At 54.3% G+C, this 19,905-nt stretch overlaps 1 protein-coding gene across 34 annotated transcripts in view; it reads left to right on the top strand.

The window, feature by feature from the left end:
* CLASP1 (cytoplasmic linker associated protein 1) overlaps window positions 1-19,905 on the top strand; it is a 264,666-nt gene that overhangs the window by 232,524 nt on the left and 12,237 nt on the right. For all 34 annotated transcript variants that reach the window (XM_067025830.1, XM_067025846.1, XM_067025828.1 and 31 more), the window contains 5 exons: window positions 343-589; window positions 2,326-2,516; window positions 4,880-5,008; window positions 14,386-14,592; window positions 15,868-15,984. In XM_067025830.1, coding sequence (XP_066881931.1) covers window positions 343-589; window positions 2,326-2,516; window positions 4,880-5,008; window positions 14,386-14,592; window positions 15,868-15,984 — 891 coding nt within the window. The remainder of the gene's footprint in view (window positions 1-342; window positions 590-2,325; window positions 2,517-4,879; window positions 5,009-14,385; window positions 14,593-15,867; window positions 15,985-19,905) is intronic.

A 19,905-nucleotide genomic window follows, 5' to 3' on the forward strand; every position in this document is an offset into this window, starting at 1 on the left:
GGGGAACTGGGGGTGCCAGGTGTGCAGGCTGCCTTTTCAGGGGCTCCTCAGAATTTCATGTCACTGATCTGTCAGACATGAGTCAAATTAGTCAGCACATGCAAAGTAAAACAGACATTCCTTGTAAACTAACGAACGAATAGATGAGAACATCAGCGTGTTCTGTCCCCTCTGAGGTAGCTTATGAGCTAGGTATTTACAAATGGAGGCACTAACAACCATCCTTTTGTCAGTGGCCAGACTTCAAGTGAGAAATCTCTGGCTCTCCTAATAATTCTGAAGAGTTAAAGGAAAAGTTTGAGACAAGCACTGAAGAGGAACTGACAGTGTGCTCTGCCCCAGGTGTCCCGCGACGGTGGCATCACCTCCCCCGCCACCGAGGGCCGGGGTGGCAGCGACGCAGTGGAAGGAGGCCGGACGGCTCTGGACAACAAGACCTCCCTCCTCAACACCCAGCCCCCGCGTGCCTTCCCAGGGCCACGGGCGCGGGACTACAGCCCCTACCCCTACTCGGACACCATCAGCACCTACGACAAGACGGCCCTGAAGGAGGCTGTGTTCGACGACGACATGGAGCAGCTGCGAGACGGTCTGTCTCTCCCGGTGCCACCCCCCCCACCCCCCAGCCAGGGCGGCTCCGGACACGCGCGGGTGGACTGGGGGCCTGCTCTGCTCAGTCGTCTGGGCGCAGGGCCACACAGAGGACCCACGGGGAAGGCCTCGCGAGGAACCACGAGCCGGGGCGTGGGCAGCGGGGCGCCCGGGGGCAGCCTCTGGTGTGCGCTTTCCCGTCCCGCGCTGTGGCCGGGAGGCCCGGAGCCCTGCTGGGTGACTTCCCACTACTCTCTCGGCAGCATGTGAGCCAGGTCTCCCGAGCTGCTTGTGGCCCCCTCGGTCCTGTAGGTGGGGAGGGGATCTAACCTGCCCTGGGCACCTGCGTGGCATGTGCTGGCTGCTGAGACAGGGATCATATGGGTTAGGAAACTGAGGTCCAGAAAGGTGAAGCTATTGTCCCAAGTGTAATAACACACTTGATATGGAGCAGAACTGGTCTGGGTTTTTTTCTGACTCTTGGGTTAAGACCAGTGTCAATTACTGAGTAACAAGTGAGTGAGTACATATTGCTATGAAGTATTTTTATCTGGAAGTTAAAACTAGCCTCCTGCTGGGCAGGAGGCTAGTGGTGGAGGGTTGACTTGGACTTGTGCTGCCTAGGAGTTGTGGACCGTTGCCTTTCTTTGCTCATAGAGCTGGCACAGCGTTTAACTTACCCAGTTGTTGGTCTTGTTTAAGACAGACTGGAGATTGGGATGTTGGCTGTAATTTATCCACCAACCATATGCTAAAAGACTTAAAAGAAAAGGTGGGATGGCAGGGGAGGAGATGAGAGGGTTTTGGAAGACATCAACTTTCTGGTTCTTAGAAGCTAAAGAAATATGTGAGTACAAATTTAGGTTCCTAATGATTTGTCTTTGTTTTTTCATCCTTTCTACTTAAAGTGAATATTCAGAGTTGAGGTCTCTTAAAACACGGGTCCCCACCCCCCGGGCCGTGGACCAGTACCAGTCCGCGGCCTGTTAGGACCCGGGCCGCACAGCAGGAGGTGAGCGGCGGGCGAGTGAGCGAAGCTTCGTCTGCCGACCCCCATCGCTCACGTCGCCGCCTGAACCATCCCCCACCCCAGCCCCGGTCCGTGGAAAAATTGTCTTCCACAAAACAGGTCCCTGGTGCCAGAAAGGTTGGGGACCGCTGTCTTAAAAGAACGTGGAAAGAGAAAGGATATGCCCCTCTGCCATATAAACCACAGTCAAGTCCCCGCAAGCAGTTACGCTACGTGCTGTGGGCAGGCCTGGCGGTCTGTGGATGGACAGTCCGTGGTAGCCTAGACACCGTGATCCGTGTTTGTTTACGCGCTGGACGCTCAAGAAGGGAATGGGGATGAGTGGATCAGACACGGTGGTGGAGGGCCTGGAGGAAACTGTGCCAGTGGGTCTGAGAGTAGCGAGGGTGTTCCTGGCAGGGCCTGGCTGAGGGTGGTCACAGGGAGCAGAGTTGGGAAGAAAGACGATGCAGGAGGGGCTTGGGGGGGGTTCCTCCTCTTTGTCTGAAATAGGAGGGAAAGAGGCCGGTCAGGTCGGGAAGGGCACTGCGTGTTGGTCCCGGAGCACTAGACACCTGTTCTCACCTGTTTTCACAGTTAACCTGGCCAGGTGACCTGCTGGGGGTGTGACGTGAGGCCGGCACCCAGCGTTGGCCGCGGGCCGGTGGGGATCTCCTGGAGTCAGGAGGGTGGGGGTGCTGAGCATCTGTCTTGTGTCCCCCAAGTGCCCATTGACCACTCGGACCTGGTGGCGGACCTCCTGAAAGAGCTGTCCAACCACAACGAGCGGGTGGAGGAGCGCAAGGGTGCCCTGCTGGAGCTGCTCAAGATCGCGCGTGAGGACAGCCTGGGCGTCTGGGAGGAGCACTTCAAGACTGTCCTGCTACTACTGCTGGAGACGCTGGGGGACAAGGATGTGAGTGGCCCCCCTCCCCCCTCCCCTCTCTTCCCCTCTCTTCCCCTCCCCTCCCCTTCCCCTTCCCTCTTCCCTCCCCTCTCCCTCCTCTTCCTCCTCCCCTCACTCCCCCTCCCCTTCTCTCCCCTCTCTCTCCCTCCCCCTCCCTCCCCCTCCCCTCTCTCCCCTCCCCTCCCCTCTCTCTCCCTCCCCTTCTCTCCCCTGTCTCCCCCTCCCCCTCCCCTCCCTCCCCCTCCCCTCCCCTCTCTCTCCCTCCTCTTCTCTCCCCTCTCTCTCCCTCCTCTTCTCTCCCCTCTCTCTCCCTCCCCTTCTCTCCCCTCCCTCCCCCTCCCCGTCTCCTCCCCTCTATCTTCCTCCCCTCTCTCCCCTTTCTCCCCCTCCCCTTCTCTCCCCTCCATCCCCCTCCCCTCTCTCTCCCTTCCCTCCTGTCCCCTCCCTCCCCCTTCCCTCTCTCTCCCCCCTCTTTCCCCCTCCCCTCTTGGGTGGCCAGGCCTGGGCCCACGGCTCCCCTCCACTCTTGTGCTGTGCTTCCTGTTGGCACCAAGACGGCTTTCAGGTTTTCTGGCCCCAGTCAGTTAGCGGAGACAGGCCCCACCCTGGCCTCCACGCAGGTTTTTCTGTAATTGGGTTTGTAGTCATTGAGGGAGACGTGCTCCCTCTTTGGTCCCTTTCACAAAATTTCTTAAGACTTTGCTAGTGTAGAATGTGGCTTGTTTTTTTATGATGGGGTTTTCTTCCTTAGGAGTTTTATTTATGCTTCATGTGCATTTGAGAAATCAGGGGTTCATTTTTGGAAGACCATACTAAACCCTACTAAATGCACCTTCCCCGGGGCTCTGCGTTGGTTCACCCCTCCATTGTTAACAGTTCCAGCGACAAGATCCCAGAAGCAGAGATCATTACTGTTTTCTGTTATCGTCCATTATTATTTTTAAAGTAGAAAGCCGTCTCCACGCGCTGACACTTGAATGTGACTTTTCAAGGGGTGAACACCCTGATCGGAGGCCCACCTCCCCCCGCCCGCTGTGCGGCCACTCCCTTGTGTGTGTGGCAACAGGAGTCAATGTTAGGACTTCCCTGGGTTAAAGTCTAGAAGTAAAACTCCATCTCTGTGCTCCGGGCTTCGCGTCGGTCAGCAGAAGCACAAGTACAGGGAGTGTGGGAACAGCTCAAGGGGTAGGACCAGACAGATTTCGAGGAAGTTGGGCACGGCCTAGGGCAGAGGTCGTGCCCAGGTCACGTTGATGGTGATCTTAATGGAAGACAGGTGAGCAGAGGCTGGCAAATGTGACGGTGACTCCAGTTGCTGTCTGGTGCTTGGGGACGCATGGTTTGGTGTGGGGTGAATCAAGGTAGAAGAACAGCGATGACAGATCTGTATTCACTTTTCTTAAGACAAAGTACCTGTTGGCGCCTGAAGCGCTTCTAGCGGTTGGCTTTGTTGGGAGGAGAAGCGATGTCATGGAGAGGGCAGGGGATGGTGTGTGAGCCTCTGGCTGGTGCAGGTGAGGGGCAGAGAATCGGGATGTTCTGTTTGGTATAAACCCCATTGTGTGTTGTTGAGATTATGGGTCTGTTTGTTATTTTAAATTTTTTTTTTTTTTTTTTTTTTATTATTTTTTTTTTTTTGTGGTACGTGGGCCTTTCACTGTTGTGGCCTCTCCCGTTGTGGAGCACAGGCTCCGGTCGCGCAGGCCCAGCGGCCATGGCTCACGGGCCCAGCCGCTCCGCGGCATGTGGGATCTTCCCGGACGGGGCATGAACCCATGTCCCCTGCATCGGCGAGCGGATTCTCAACCACTGCGCCACCAGGGAAGCCCTATGGGTCTGTTTGGAATGGCTATTTCCTCCAGACACATGACTCGGGCCTCAAGCAGCTGGAGTTCTGTACACGTTCCCCTCATCCATGACCTGCTCACATAGAAGGTCAGGAATATCGGCAGGTCTCCCGCTGTCCTGAGAGAGTCCGCTGTCTGACAGGTCATGTCGATGAAATGTGTAGGTGCCCTTTACCTGTCCTTTTACATAGTTTACAGATATAGACCTGAGCCTCAGAAAATCTGGAGCCGCCCCCCGGGAGACTGATAATGAACTTACCAGTCGTCCTCATTTGGTCTCGTTCAGGAAGCCTTCCAGGGGTCCCTCTCAGGTGCCGGGTGCCGGGATGTCCCCGCAGGCACAGCGCCCACCCTCGTGGAGCCGGCCATCTGGGAGCCTCCATCCAGGAAGCCTGGCGTCCGTGTCATGGCGCCTCCAGGGCGCCAGGGACCCGGGCCTGGGAGCCGGTCTCGGGGCCCCGCTGGCCGTGTGTGTAGAGAGGCGCCGTGTGGCGTTTGCTGATGTCCGTCTCTCCTCTGCCCCAGCACTCCATCCGCGCGCTGGCACTCAGGGTGCTGCGGGAGACCTTGAGAAGCCAGCCAGCAAGGTTTAAACACTACGCGGAGCTGACGATCATGAAGACTCTGGAAGCCCACAAAGACTCCCACAAGGAGGTGAGCTAGCCTCCGGCGCACAGCCCTGCTGCCGCAGGGTCTGAGCAGCGCCGTGGGCCCGGCGCCCCGTGGGGCCCCGGCGGTAGGGCTCTCCGAGCCTCGTCCGGGCAGGTCTGCCCTTTCCCCTGCGGTCAGGGTGGGGATGGAGACGCGCGAGCCTCGCTCTGGGCCCTCAGCCAGGCTCCCTCACCTGCAGGGCCCCACTCTCCTAGGGGGGCTGTCACCCCACGCTGCCCACGGGAGAGCTAGGTGAGGCTGGTGCGGGCGGGCACGCTCCCCCCATGGCTCGCAGGACTGGAGGCAGCCTGCCCGCTCTGCGGGCTCTGGAGGCGTGAGGCATCCGCACTCTCTGCGGGGCTCCCAGCTCCTCGGGCTCCCGTCACGGGGCAGGGAGGGCGCGGTTCTGGGCCCGACGCACGTGCATGCAGAGGACAGTCCGTGCATCCTCGTCCAGTCGCTTGCTGGACTGTCCTGGGGCCTGCCGCCCGCAGTCCTCTGCGTATCGAGAGATGGGGGGTGGGGTGGGTGCAGCGTCCTAAAGGGAGATGGTTTCAGGGATGCCTGCCAGTGAAAGGCACTGTGGCGAACAACCGTCTAGCTCCAGGTTTGGAAAACTTAGCCTGGCGAAACAGTGGGTTTGACCCCGAAGTGAGACATAAGCACGTGTCAGTTTAATCTTTTGGCTCCCATGTGACTCTCGCGAGCACAGCCGTGGATTAAAGGAACTGTGATTAGAGCAGTTCTTCTCTTCACAGCGAGAATCGGACCCTGAATCATGGCTTTTTCCTCTGTTCAGCAGTTACGTGGCTACTGAACAGAGACCGGTGTGGCCCCCTCAGGTTCCCACCACGGCTGCAGGCTCAGTGAGGTTGAGGGCGTCCCTCTGGCCGGGCACCTCTCCACCCAGCAGTCCTAGTGCCACACAGGTGCATGAGTGATGGGTGTGCATGCAAACCACTCGCTCACACTTCCAGGGTCCAGCTCGGTTGCCTGTTGGCGACAGCACCCACTCATGTTCAAACAAACCGCTCTCCACTTCACATAACTCATTTGAAAAATGTGAGGACCAGGTAAGCTGACAGTAGTCACCATAATTATTCCCAGGTGAGGAAGAGGGTCCAGGAGGTCCCGTCCTTTGTCAGGTGATGCACGCGTGGCTGTTCCTGGCAGAACCAAGATGTGAACCAGATCGTGTGTCTTTTAAGGGGCAGCTGGTCTGTGCTGACTCTTTTTTTTTTTTACCATGAGAGCTTCTCCTTAATGAGAATACATGATGAAAAAAACGACATGAAATGGATGTTCTTTTACATACATACGACGTCAGTTGTTTTCAGAGGGGAGGACATATTGAGACTGTGACACTGAGGTGAAACAAAGCCACCTGCACGGTGTGGCAGTCACCAACCACCCCCTTGGCAGACGTCTGTCTTTACAGTGGCCGTCCTGGTCGTAACCTTCAGGACTTGCATGGTGGACCCGGAGAAGTGTACGTTACCAGAAGTTGCTCTTTACTGTGCACGTGAGGGATCTTGTTGTTTTCCCCTGCAAAACGAGAGGCTGAGGAGAGAAAGTTCTTAGCTATGAAGTCCTTCAGGTTGTGTAAGGGACACAAGCAGAAAATATCTGCTGCTTAAAGCAAGTGTAGCAGCACTCAGTTGCCGTGGAATTCTTGTAACCCAAGGGTCTCCATGCTGCTGTCACTGATTTCCTGATAAGCAGGTGGAGGAAACACTGTGTTCTGAAATGAGCGCGGTTACTGGCAGGCCTCCCCTGCTTTGCACGCTTTCAGACTCACCTTGACTCGGTGCCCTTGTCGCTTCCATTATGAAACTTCACGCTGTCAGTTTGCCGGAAGCTTCTCACTTGGGCACCTGTAGGTTTTGGTCTTAGGTATCGTTTTTGTTTTTCTTTTTCTTTTCCTTTAAAACTCTTCTATGTGGTCTTTCTCTGGCTTTGCCAATCCGCTTTTGTTCTTAGGCCGTATAGTTAGACGCACAGGGTCTGCCTGGTAGCCGTTGTGCTGGCATATCCCACACGGTATGTCTCTAGTCGCTCCGTTTTCTCGTCGGCACATTCAGACATGATTCCCACATTGATTGACTGGAAAGGAGCCGAGGTGTTTCTAGACCCGGTTACTAGTCAGATGGGGGCCGGCCTGTCTTCCCGTCTAATTGGCACTCCCAAAGTGTGCTTCTCCCAACGACAGCTCTGGGAACCTCCTTCTCGTTACAGCTAGTTGGTTTTGTGTTCACAGGTAAAACCCAGGCTTCGGCAGATAAAGGAGGTGGACCGGCAGGTGGACACAGAGCGGCTGTGAGAGCCCTTGTCACCAGACAGGTCCTTCCTTGGCCGCTGTGGCAGGGGCCCCGCCAGCGTGCACACTGTAGTTCTGGCCGCGGGGCTGTAGCAATGAAGCATTTCTTGAAATGCAGTTTCCATAAGTTGAAAGATGTCATGAGGCCCTTAGGGAAAATGCATAAAGCAGGGCTGAGGATAAGATGGCTTGTTTGTCACCTGATAAGCCAGGGACTGTGTTCCCAGGGTCTTTAACAGGAGCTATGAGTGCAAAACCCTGTTGTCACACGCTGAAACGTGCCAGGCACTAAATCTGTCTCAGGCATCATTCATCATAAGCTAACGGAGATGTTTTACAATAAGCAAGACAGAGGATTCGGGTACCAGTTTAGAGTTTTTATTTAAAAAGTTGGTATTGGGAATTCCCTGGCAGTCCAGTCGTTCGGACTCAGCGCTTTCACTGCTGAGGGCCTGGGTTTGATCCCTGGTCGGGGAACTAAGATCCCACAAACCTCGCGGCGTGGCCCAAAAAGTAATTAAATAAATAACTAAAAGTAGGTGTTTGTCAGGTTAGACAGTTTTCATATTTCCTATTTGAATAAGTAAATCTCTTTCATTGTCTAGCTCCTTATTTTTATCTTTTTAGTAAATAAACTTTGCTGTTGAGTTTCAGTAGCTCATCAGTGAAGTTACTGTGGTATACTGTAGTGTTAGCTTTTAGCAGACATCCAAAGGGGCGAAGGCCTTGATAGTGACTCTTTAAAATCTTACGCCCCCTTTCTGTTTTTCAAGAAACAACTCCATTAATGTTAACACTTCTTATCTGAGAACTTGAAATCCGTTTTTTGGGGCTGGTACAGAATCTCTCCTTCAATGATTACGAGAAGATTTAGAGCTAAGAAGAGCACTGACACTTTGCCTGCGATTCTGAGGTCAGTGGGGGCACGAATCTAGAGGGGGAAAGCCTGGTTTTCGGTCCAGCATCCGACCGCCAGCCCAGCTGTCAGTTTGATCCCTGCTGTCTAAGCCTGTGTAGCGTGGCCGCCTCGAGAATCGGACACGGAACGTGGAAGCACGCTTCTTACACCGTCAGGCACTGTACCAGTAGTGCTACGTAAAGCCGTCTTCAGACATCCGTACCGTCTCAGAGGCACTCGTTTCAGTAGCTGCTGCTTCCAGGCAGTGCGGCTTACATGCGGTACCCAGAGTGCTAAGGTCCTTGCTCCACGTTCTGTTTAAACTTGAGAGAAGCACCAACTCTGTTTCTTTGAAGTTGTGTTCTATACTTGAGACTTTCTGCTGACCTCGGCCACGTTAATGAATATTCCATTACATTTTCCTATTAAAAAGAGGAAAATATCAGCTTCGTTTTATGTCACTCCAGGAGGTCACCAGACATTTCTTGTCCCACAGCAGTCTTGGTGTTTAAGGCATCAGCATCCAGCCTCAGGTGATTTGGCTTGTTTGGGGAAGTTTGAGTCTCAGGTAAATATAAAACAACCACTGTTATGTCTCCCGGGGTTTTATTTTGAAATCATTTCTAATTAATTTTATGTTTTATGATTGTAAGGAATTAAAAAAGCAAAGCCAGACTAAATTTATTTTTAAAATAGAACTTTTCGGGGACCTCTTGGCAAAAATCACAGCCTGAGCAAAGCAGCGGTGTGTCAGAGAGAAAGCACTTCAGCGAGCTGATGTTGTGCTTCAAATACCAATTAAAATCACTCTGACAATGGCTCAACCAGGCCCACTGCATCTGGAGTGGCCCTGAGAAGCCTCTTGGGGCAGCGGCCCGGCCCGTGTGTCAGTGGGTTCTGAAGAACAGTGCATTGTGTGAGCGTGGAAAGATTATTTCACCTCTCTGGACCTTGGGTTTCTAATCTGTTAGCCCAGGGAGTGGACTGCATGCTTATCTATGTGTCATCCGGCCTCAGGATAATGGAGGGGGCTGCTGAGTAACAAATTTCAACCTTTCTAGATGCTAAGTCTCCAGTCTTCTTTGGGCCCAGTCTTGGGATGTGGCCAGAGGCCCTATTTCCTTTGTAACCTTCAGCCTTTTAACAAAAAGACAAAACCAGAGACCTGTATAGTCACTTAAAAGGTCAAAGTTGCTGAGCCAGACAGTCTGACACTCATAGCACAAACTGGTAAATGTCCCATTACTGGGCGGGTTGCAGGGCGGTGCTCAGACCTAAAGGAACTTACGGTTTAGAGCAGAGGAATCCACGTGGGATCCACGCAGGGTCCAGAGAGAAGTGCGCTGGGAGTCTGGGGCAGTTCGGGAGGATGCTGGCGGTGAGCCAAGCAGCAAGGCCCAGGGAAGGACCCGCCCCGCCACAAGTGGAGGTCCCATCACCCACCCTGCTGGGTGGTTGGGACATGCCAAGCACGGTGTCCAGTCCTGAGTGGTGGCGGCCACTGCCCCACGGTTACTCAGGGTGAGGGGACACAGCCCCTCCTCTCTGGTGGACCCAGCCTCCTAGGACCAGACGTGATGCCTGCCCTTTAGCTCCCGTAGCCTCAGAGCGTCTTACTAAGAGAGGAAACTCGTCTGCAGAAAGCAGTCGAGGGGCCCTTGTTTAATGTCAGAACCCTGGAGTCTGGAGACTTGGGTCCTCATCCTACTTTGGCCAGTCACGTGGCTGGGGATGGGACGCAGCTCTGGATGCCGGAAGTGCTGGCACCCAGGGTGACCTGGGACGGCCCTGCGAGGCCCGCCCTGCAGGGCTGGCCTCAGAGTCAGGGCGACGAGGAGGCTGGCACGGTGAACACTGAAGACTGTCTTTTATCTTCTTCCAGTGAAGAAATAGACCGGTTCTGATTAGAATTGTGGCTGAGGTTTTTCAGCCACAATTTACGTAAAGCAGACATAACCGCATTTCTCGAACTACAGCTCAGAAAGCTATCGAACTTTGGGTGAATAAACTTTGGGCTGTGTCTCTGGGCTCCCGCGTCGGCTGAATCTCTCGGTATCTCCACTGGAGGGGCCGTCACACTCCCACACTTGAGGCCGGGAACACCAGGAGTTGATGGATTTGGGAGGGGTCCCACCTTCCGCCACCCAGGCTCCTCCGAGGGGCCAGCCATCCCGGCATCTGAGGCATCCTCCAGGGCGGGGACACGGCCCCCTCCTGGGCGCCCACCCTGTGACAACGGACATTGTCCCCCATCGGCCCTGATTCCACCCCTCGGGGTGGGACGGAATAAGTCTCCCACCTCGGAGCCTTAATGCGTTTGAGACAGTGTTGCCCTGAATGTGCTTCTGCAGGGTGGGGGGGTGTGATGGCCCCATGGTCAGAGACCATCCGTGCAGGCTGTACCATCTGAAACTGTACGTGTGCGCTTTCCAGGAGAAAGTCCTCATCAGCGAGGTCTGGGAGATAAGGTTTCACGCTCCAAACGGATGTAAGCATTCTAGATTCGCATCCCCCCCTCATTTTACTGATGAGGGAAACTGAGGCCCAGGCGGTAGAAGAAACTCCTCCCACGTTCACCTCACTAGTTGATGGCAGAGCCGGATCCCCGAACTTGGACCCTGAAGCTTGTTCCTTTCCTCCCCCGTCCTGTGGTGCCAGGCCTGGCAGATGGGCGACCCGCGTGCTGGGTTCAGGTCCGCGGTGGCGCCCGCCTGAGCTGGCAGCAGGCGGGGCGGTGCTGCCCACACCCCTGCCCCGCCCCACCAGAGACACGGCCGCCCCTCCACGGTGGGCGCAGCACGCTGGTGGGCACACGCTGGGCACCTGGCCTGTTCAGTGAGGCCTCCCCGGCCTTTCCCAGAAGGTGGCGCCCGCCTCTCCCTTCGGGAGCCATGGTTCCTGAACACCCGCTGGCTGGCTGGCTGGCTCTTAGTCAGCCAGTCAGGCTGCCGTGTCTGTGACAGAGCCCAGTCAAACCCTGTGAACTTGAAACACGCCATCCAAATTTTGACAGGTTCTGTGCTCTCAAAGAAACCTTATCTTTAAGCAAGCATTCATCAATATTCTGAGTAATGATCTCACTTTTTAAAAAGTTAGATAAGGGAATTATGCTTTTCCTAGCTAGACACTGTTATTTCACTAACTTTGAAAAAGCAGAATTCCTGTGTTTCTTACCAGACTGCAGCAAAGTCAGCAGAACTGGAACAGTCTCGGTCGCTTGGGGTAGTTGGCAGCCCAGAAGGCTGCCTGATCCCTCTTTTGCTCCCATCAGCATCCCTGCCCCCTTGGAGAACATCTTTGCCGCCTCTGGCCACCTTGTCTGCTAGACAGTACCGTTCTCCTTCCTCTCTGCTGCCCGTGTTTACTTTTGCTCTCTGTTTGCTTACACTTACAATCTTTGCTTCTTATGTTACACAGAACACAGGGGCAAAACCTAAAGTTCGCCCTGCCAGGCAGCGGGCCAGCCGCTGGGAGCTTGGCGTGTAGAGGGAAGTTGAGAACACCGACCCGCCTTGCCAAAAACAGCATCTGTCTTGGGAAACTTGTTCTAACCTCAGTGAAAGAGGGGGCCTCAGACGGGCCTTCTTAAAGCGCAGCTTCTGGCATTTTCTCTTCAGGCATTTTCAGAAAACCTACATTTGATTAAATGCTTCCTGCAAGCGACCTCAAGAATTCATGGAGTTTTATACATGACCACGGTCTCCTTGGGTTTGGGTTTCAGCTCAGCAGACCTGAGAAGGTCTGTTTCCCAGCAGCTCCCTGCAGGGGAGCTCCTGTGACCTGGGTGATACTCAGAGTGTGGGGAGGTTGCGGGGAGGAGGGACCCCTCGTGATAGAGTCTTGCTATGAACCTGGCCGTTTATTTCCCTGAGGGGCGCCGGAAGGTTTCTAGTTTGCTCCTGTCAGGACTTAAGTGGCGCTGCTGGGACTTGAAGCCCAGTCTGCCTCCCAAGCCAGTGTCTCCCGCCCACTGAGCTGTGCCCACCTCCTGGCGGTCTCCTGAATTCCCCTACATCAGTGTTTTCCAACTTCTGAGACGTCAGATTTCATCAGTTAGTTTGTGTCACTCAGCTCTCCGACCAGTGTCTTGTGACACGTGTAAACAGCGGTTTCTTACGGTAGAAGGGCATTGGTGTCCCACTCCGGGACCCGACTGGAGAAGGGACGGGCCCTCTCTTCCACCGTCTGCCTAGCCGTGTGTGACATGCCAAACGCCTGGCTCTGCCAGGTCCGCCGTGGACTGACCACCGTCTCAGGGACATGCCTGAGCTGAGGAGGAAGAAGAGCACTTCACCTAGTAATTGTTGCGTCATGGAGCCCTTCTAAGCAATATGCTATCCCTCTCCAAACAAACTGATCACTGGAAAACACTAACTGAACTCCAGTCTCTTTTCCAAAGAGCAGATCTGTTGGCCATCTGGTCTGTCACCCAGAATGGACACTCTGGGCCTTGTACAGCTGATTTTCCCCAAAGCCCAAGTTGCTCCCTCGTAGATATCGTGCCTTCCTCCTCATTTTCTGGACCGGCTCCTTAGTTGGAACATGGAAATGCAGATAAGTGAGGCGTGCCCTGGAGCTGACTTTGCCAGTCATGAGCATTTAAACACACACACACACACACACACACACACACTGTGGGGAAATGAGTTGGACAGACACTTCCTGAGCACCTAGTGCATGATGATGGACACTGCTGGGCTTGGGGACAGAAGGGTGGCCAACATGGGAGCTTGCCTGCCTTCAAGGAGCCCTTAGTCTCGTGCGGAGACAGTGTCTGCAGAGCGAAGAAGTGCAGTGATCAGGGTGTCCCGGGGGTTCCGCTGGGGTGAGGGGGACCTGCCCGGCCAGGTCACTAGTGCAAGTGAGCAACTTTCAGGAAGGGTGAAGGGAGCTGGCGGGGCCCCGCAGCAGGTGGCAGGGCGCGGCCTCACAGTGTTCCCGCACAGGCCTCGTTTCCTTCCGTGCCTGGTTATCGGGGTGGCCCTTTGGAGTGAGTATCGGACCGGGCAGACCCCAGGGTCTGGCGTAGGCCCTGGGCCTCTGGACCGAGCCCTGGAGCCTCGTGGGGCACCTCAGCCGCCCAGCCCCACTTCTCTGCTGTTCCTCCACCAAGGCCGAGCTCGGAGCCCCACGGGCTCTGCAGCTACAGCCATTTCCGTGTCATCTTTCTTAATCCAGATAGCTGTAAAAGTAGGTGTTTTGTGAATCCCCACTGTGGAATTTTTAAAATTGAGGCTCCTCTTGGTAGAGGAGTGAACTGAGGTGCGTCTGCTGCGCTGCTCTCAACAGGCTGAGCGTGTGCCTGTCTGACTCTGCCCTTCTTGGGGTGAGAGGTTAAAGGTCGTGCCGGCACAGCAGACTCTGCTGTCAGGGGACCTGAGTGGGACAAACCTCAGTTTGTAGGTGACAGAGTTGGCAGGAGAAACATCACGATGGGCTTCCTTTAAATAGTCTCATTTCTGTGTGTGTGTGTCTGTGTGTATATATATGTGTGTGGGTCTGTATATGTGTGTGTGTCTATGTGTGCGTACATGTGTGTCTGTGTGTATATGTGTGTGTATGTGTGTATAATGTGTGTATATGTCTGTATGTGTGTCTGTATATGTGTGTGTGTATATATACGTGTGTGTGTATATGTGTGTCTGTGGGGGACGGTGTGGAGTGAGAGGCCCTGAGCATGACTGGTGACTAGTGACCGCTTGCCAGTGGGGCTGGAGCCATAGGAGCCCCGCGGGCTACCAGAGAAGCCTCCCGTTTCCTGTCCCTCACCAGCCACCTCCTGAGCCTTTGCCTCCTCCTGTGCCCGCCCCGCGTGGAGCAGCCCTCCCTGACAGGCCCTGAGCTCAGCTCGGCTGCTGCCACGCAGGAGTGCGCGAACACACACAGCACAGACGGAGCGGGGGCAGGGCAGTAGGGGAAGGTCGCCCAGGCTGTCAGGTTTCTAAGGCGCTTAGGAGCCGGAGAGTAGGACAGGGCTCTTCTGGAGTACGGCTGCCCTCGACAGCCAGCCCACCCGGCTGACGCCGTTGGAGCGAAAGCACAGCCGGGCCGGGGCCAGGGGCCTCCCAGCGCGGAGCGCCGCAAGACCGTCCCCGGGCCTGTGACCCCGGGCGGCAGTGCTGTCAGGTGTGGCTGGAGCTCACCCACGTGCGGGCCGTGTTTCAGGTGGTGAGGGCTGCCGAGGAGGCCGCCTCCACGCTGGCCAGCTCCATCCACCCGGAGCAGTGCATCAAGGTGCTGTGCCCCATCATCCAGACGGCCGACTACCCCATCAACCTGGCCGCCATCAAGATGCAGACCAAAGTCGTCGAGAGGATCGCCAAGGAGTCCTTGCTGCAGCTCCTCGCGGACATCATCCCGGGCCTGCTGCAGGTGGGCCCCCGAGGGGCGGGCGGGACCCCGGGCCCTTCTCTGTCTCTCCTGGCCCACCCTCTGCTGAACGCACAGGAAGATTTTCCTGGCAGCCCAGGCCTGGGGCTCACAGAAGGAACTTTCTGTTGACTGTGAGCACGTTTTGATCTTTCTTCGTTGTTCCTTCCTTACTGCACGGCAGTGGGCCCAGCCCTGGGCAGGGTGGGCCGTGGAGCCCAGCATCAAACAGTGGTCCTGGCTCTCATCCGTCCAGCTAATATTAACTGAAAACCCTCGTGAGCATGAGGCGTTGAATTAAGTAGACTCTGGAAGACAAGGTGTTTTCCACTGTTGGGACCCTGCCTCAAGGAGTCTCCAGCCCGCTCCAGGACCCGGTACAGCCGTACAGACGGCCATGGGTGAGGGCGGGTGCCGTGTGCTGAGTTGCTGCCACGGGGGTGCAGGTAGGGGCTTCTGAGGTCGGGGTGGGGGCTGACCTCTGGGGTGGGGTGTCAGAGAGAGACGGGCTCAGAGAAGAAGTGGTTTAGACTTGGGCCCTAGGGAGAGATTTCAGTGGGGAAGGGTAGAGAGACATCAGCTTTACACTTAATAAATGCTGCTGTCTGCTGAGTGCTGGGCTCAGAAATTTAAATACATACAGCCAAGCACTGGCTTATTCCAGGCAGAGGGAAAGACACAGAGGCGGAAAGGTCCGGAGGGCTGCTCGGAGGAGAGCAGACAGTCCCACCTGGGTGTGTTGTGGGGGGAGGCCGACAGGCAGGTTGTGGCCCAGCTGGAGGGGATGCGGAGGTCTGGCTGCGGGCGGGTGTTCCCCACAGCCCGTGGACAATGGAGTTTTGCCCACAAGAGTGAGCGACGTGCTTCTCATTTCTTGAAAGGGGCTTGCCTGTGTGAGGTTCGCTTTACCACGGCGAGAAATAGGAAAGAAACCAGGTATTTTCCCCCTTCATTTCCTTTCCTCATTCTGTTCTCTCATGACGTCTCTTGGCTGGTGCTGCCTGGCAGCTCGTGATACAGCGTCTATCTGTGTGGAGGAGACCAGCTCGCCGGCCTCCAGGCTCCCAGCCCAGAAGCAGCTCACTCTTGGCACTCTTACATGTGGCCTCTCCGGGGCGAGAGCTCTCGGGGTTCACGGGCAGAGCTCAGGTGTTTCCAGGCCGCTCCTGACAAGGTCGAGGTTGAACCGAGAGGGCATTTGTGGAAACGTTGATGAAATATTGACAGTCAGGCAAAGCTCTGATCTCGTTTCCTTTCTGTGTCCCTCTCTGACTGCAGGGTTACGACAACACCGAGAGCAGCGTGCGTAAGGCCAGCGTGTTTTGCTTAGTGGCGATTTATTCCGTCATCGGAGAAGAGTTGAAACCTCACCTGGCACAGCTCACGGGCAGCAAGGTGTGTATAGTGTTACACGGGCGGGTTGTACACCTGGGCCTGCTGGCGCGTCGCAGACTTGCTGCCCTGCAGCTCTGGGCTCCGCACGGGCTTGCTCAGCACGTGCGTTCTAGCTGGGCCTTATTCTCCAGAGGCGTTTCTCTAAAGACGAAGTGACTAGCCGTTTAGTGAAGTCACCAAGGGACAACGCGGTCTGTTGTTGCTCCAGTGTTTGAAACGATAGCTTTGAACTTCTAGTTTATCCCCAAAAGGAAGATGACTTTCTTTAGAAACCGGCTTGTTTTCTCCCCCTGAAACACTAAGGACGTTTACCTGCTGGCTTCACACAAGGCCGGGGGGCTCCAGGTCCCCGTGGGGTGAGGACGGTGACCCTGCACGTGACCCGCCGGGGGGGCCACAGTGATCTCACCCTGGAAGCCGGACTTTTTATTCCCTGGGCTGCCTCTCATGTTCCTTCTAGACTCAGGGCCAGAAAACGGGACAGAAGGACGATGGGCTCATGGAAGGTGACGGGGGCTGGAGTGCTTGTTGGTTGAAAAATAAACTTACATCTGATGAACCGCCAGGGGAGAGCAGGTGACCACCCTCGAGCTCCGGCTGGAGAGGCCAGGGCCTGGGCCACGGGGCAAATGTGTCACCGTGAAGTTAGAGAGGCCCTGGGCAGGGGTGCAGATACACATGAGCGCAAAGCCTGCAGCACCTGGCCTTCCTCCTTAGAAAAGAAGGGAGCAGAGGTGAAGCTCGTGGCTTTTCAGTGGGGCTGTTCCTTTGACACAGTCGGTGAGCATCACCGCTCACAGGGTTCTGGCAAAGCTGGCTCTGCTGCCTTCGCCCGAGCAGGGCTCGCACCCTCGGCACTGCTGACGCCTCGGGCCACTTCCTGGTGGAGGCACCATCCCTGAGGTCCCAGGAGCACACCCCACCCTCAGTTGATGTCCCCACACCTGGCCAGGTGTCCCCTCGGGGCAGAATCAGCCCTGGTGGAGAACCACTGGTCCAGAAGGAGACACTTGACTCTTCCCGCAGACAGAAACCAGCAGTGGGGCTGGCAGGTGTGGAGGCCGCTTCCCCTGCTTCCACTTCCTGAGGTCCCTGTCCAGCCCTCCTGGCCACGGCTTGCAGGACCCTGAGCCGAGGGTGCTGAGCAGCGCTCTGGGCCGGGAGCCCCCCTCCCTCTGTGGCCGCCGTCGGGGGCTGTGGATGGTCCTTGGCAGCGGTGGGGATAGCACAGACGGTCCTCACAAAAGGAATTAGATTCGTAAAATGAGAAATTCACCCAAAAGTAATGTTAGCCAGACCTCGGTTTTCTGGTACTTTCTACTCTCGTGAGTAATAAGGGAGCTGCCCTGCCATCTCATGGTCCCCCTCCAGCAAGGGGCTGAGAAAACGCAGGTGTCTTCTCATCCCTGTCCTGCGGTTGACCTGCTGCCCCTTGCAGCGGCGGTCTCGGGTCTGGAGCCCAGTCCTGATCAGAGCCGGTATTCCCATCTCCCCACTGATGATGTCCGTCGGCTCGGAGGGCTTGGGGTGGCTGGCCGCACAGCTGTCCACTGGGGCAGCGCAGAGCTTCCGGCCGTTACAGTTTTTATAGGTGAGAACTCCGGTGTGTTAACGTGAACCTGGTAGACTCCAGCGCACATCTCCTAAAACAAACACCCTCCCTCCCAGACCCCCCAAATGGGTAGCTGACAGCACGGGGTGCTAAGTTAGAAACAGAGTCATGCCGTGGCTTCCAGTTTCTGTGTGCCACCAAGCCTATCAGACTCTCCTTCTACCACTTAAATGAAGTTAATAAATGACATCAGGTTCTGTAGAGAAAGGCCGGTGCACGGCCAGGGAGGGAACCTGTGAGGTGCATTTGAGAAGTGTCCCGTTGCCATGGCAGCAGTGCTGGCTTGAGGATCAGAAAACCTGTCCCCCACTAACTAGCTGTATGACTCTGAGCAACCTTTCCTTTCTGCTCTCTCTCCCTCTCGCTCTCTCTCTGTAAAGTACAGGTAACACAATTTATGATCTTAACCATTTGTAAGTGTCCAGTTCACAGACACTAAGTACATTCATATTATGCATATTCATCACCACCATCCACCTCCTGAGCTCTCTGCACCTTGGAAAACTGAAATCCGTAATATTCCCCCTCCCCCCGGCCCCTGGCAACCACCATTCTACTTTCTGTCTCTGTGAGTGTAAAATACTCATAAGTGAAATCATACAGTATCTGTCTATTCGTGACTGGCTTATTTCACTGAGCATAATGGTCTCTAGGTTCACCCATGTTGTAGCAGGTGTCAGAATTTCCTATTTATTTATTTATTTTTGGCTGCGTTGGGTCTTCATTGCTGCGTGCAGGCTTTCTCTAGTTACGGCGAGCGGGGCCTGCTCTTGGTTGTGGTGTGTGGGCTTCTCAGTGCGGTGGCTTCTCTTGTTGCGGAGCACAGGCTCCAGGCACACGGGCTTCAGGAGTTGTGGCACGCAGGCTCAGGAGTTGTGGCGCACGGGCTTAGTTGCTCCGCGGCATGTGGGATCTTCCCGGACCAGGGCTGGAACTTGCGTCCCCTGCATTGGCAGGTGGGTTCTCAACCACTGTGCCACCAGGGAAGCCCCTTCCCTTCTTTTTAAGTCTGAATAACAGTTCATTGAATGTACATGCAGCATTTTGCTTATCCATTTCTTGGTAATGGCCTTGTGGGCTGTTTCCACTTGTTGGCTACTACGAGTAATGCTGCTATGAACATGGTGGTACAGATACCTCTTTGAGACCCCACTTTCAATTCTCTTTGGTATATATCCAGGAGTGGAGTTGCAGGATCATATGATAACTGCCAAACTGTTTGCCACAGCAGCTGCACCATTTCACATTCCCACCACCAACGCACAAGGGTTTCAGTTTCTCCACATCCTCGCCAGCACTTGTTATTTTTTCTTCTTTTTTGATAATAGCCATCCTCATGGGTGGTGTGAGGAGATACCTCACTGTAGTTTTGATTTGCATCTCCCTAATGATTGGTGATGTTGAGCATCTTTTCATATGCTTGTTGGCCAGTTGTAGATCTTCTTCAGGGAAACGTCCATTCAAGTCCTTTGCCCATTTTTGAATTATGTTGTTTGTTTTTTTGTTATTGTTGAGTTATAGAAGTTCTCTCTATATTCTGGATATTAATCCCTTGACCTTTGATGCACAAAATTTTTTAATTTTCGTGAAATCCAATTTGTCTATTTTTTTGCCTGTGCTTTTGGTGTCATATTCAATAACCATTGCCAAACCCAGTGTTGTGAAGCTTTTGCCCTGTGTTTTCTTCTAACAAACAGTTTAAAAATTTTAGCTTTTAATGCAGGTCTCTGATCCATTTTGAGTTAATTTTTGTGTATGGTGTTAGGTAAGGGTCCAATTTCATTCTTTTGTGTGTGGATAGTCCGTTTTTCCAATACCATTTGTTGAAAAGACCTTCTGTTTCTTCAGAGAACCTCATTGGAATTTTCATAGGGGTTTCACTGAATCTATAGATAGCTTTGGGTAGTATTGACATCCTAATAGTATTGACTTCCAATTCATGAACACGGGATGTCTTTTTTTTTTTTTTAACCTCCATACTGTGATGAGTTGTTGTTTGTTTTTAGTTTTTAAAATTGAGATATAATAAACATGAAATTACATTAGTTTTAGGTGTACAGTGTAATGATTTGATATTTATTTATATTGCAAAACGATCACCACGGTAAGTCTAGGTAACATCTGTCATCACACACAGCTACACAATTTATTTCTTGTGATGAGAAATTTTAAGATCTACTCTGTTAGTGACCTTCAAATATACAATACAGTATTATTTACTATAGTTACCGTGTTGTACACCACATGAGATGTCTTTTTATTTGTGTTTTTAATTCTTTTCAGTAACATTTTATAGTTTTATTGTACAG

This window comes from Kogia breviceps, chromosome 2 (genome assembly GCF_026419965.1).
Source record: "Kogia breviceps isolate mKogBre1 chromosome 2, mKogBre1 haplotype 1, whole genome shotgun sequence".
NCBI lineage: Eukaryota > Metazoa > Chordata > Mammalia > Artiodactyla > Physeteridae > Kogia > Kogia breviceps.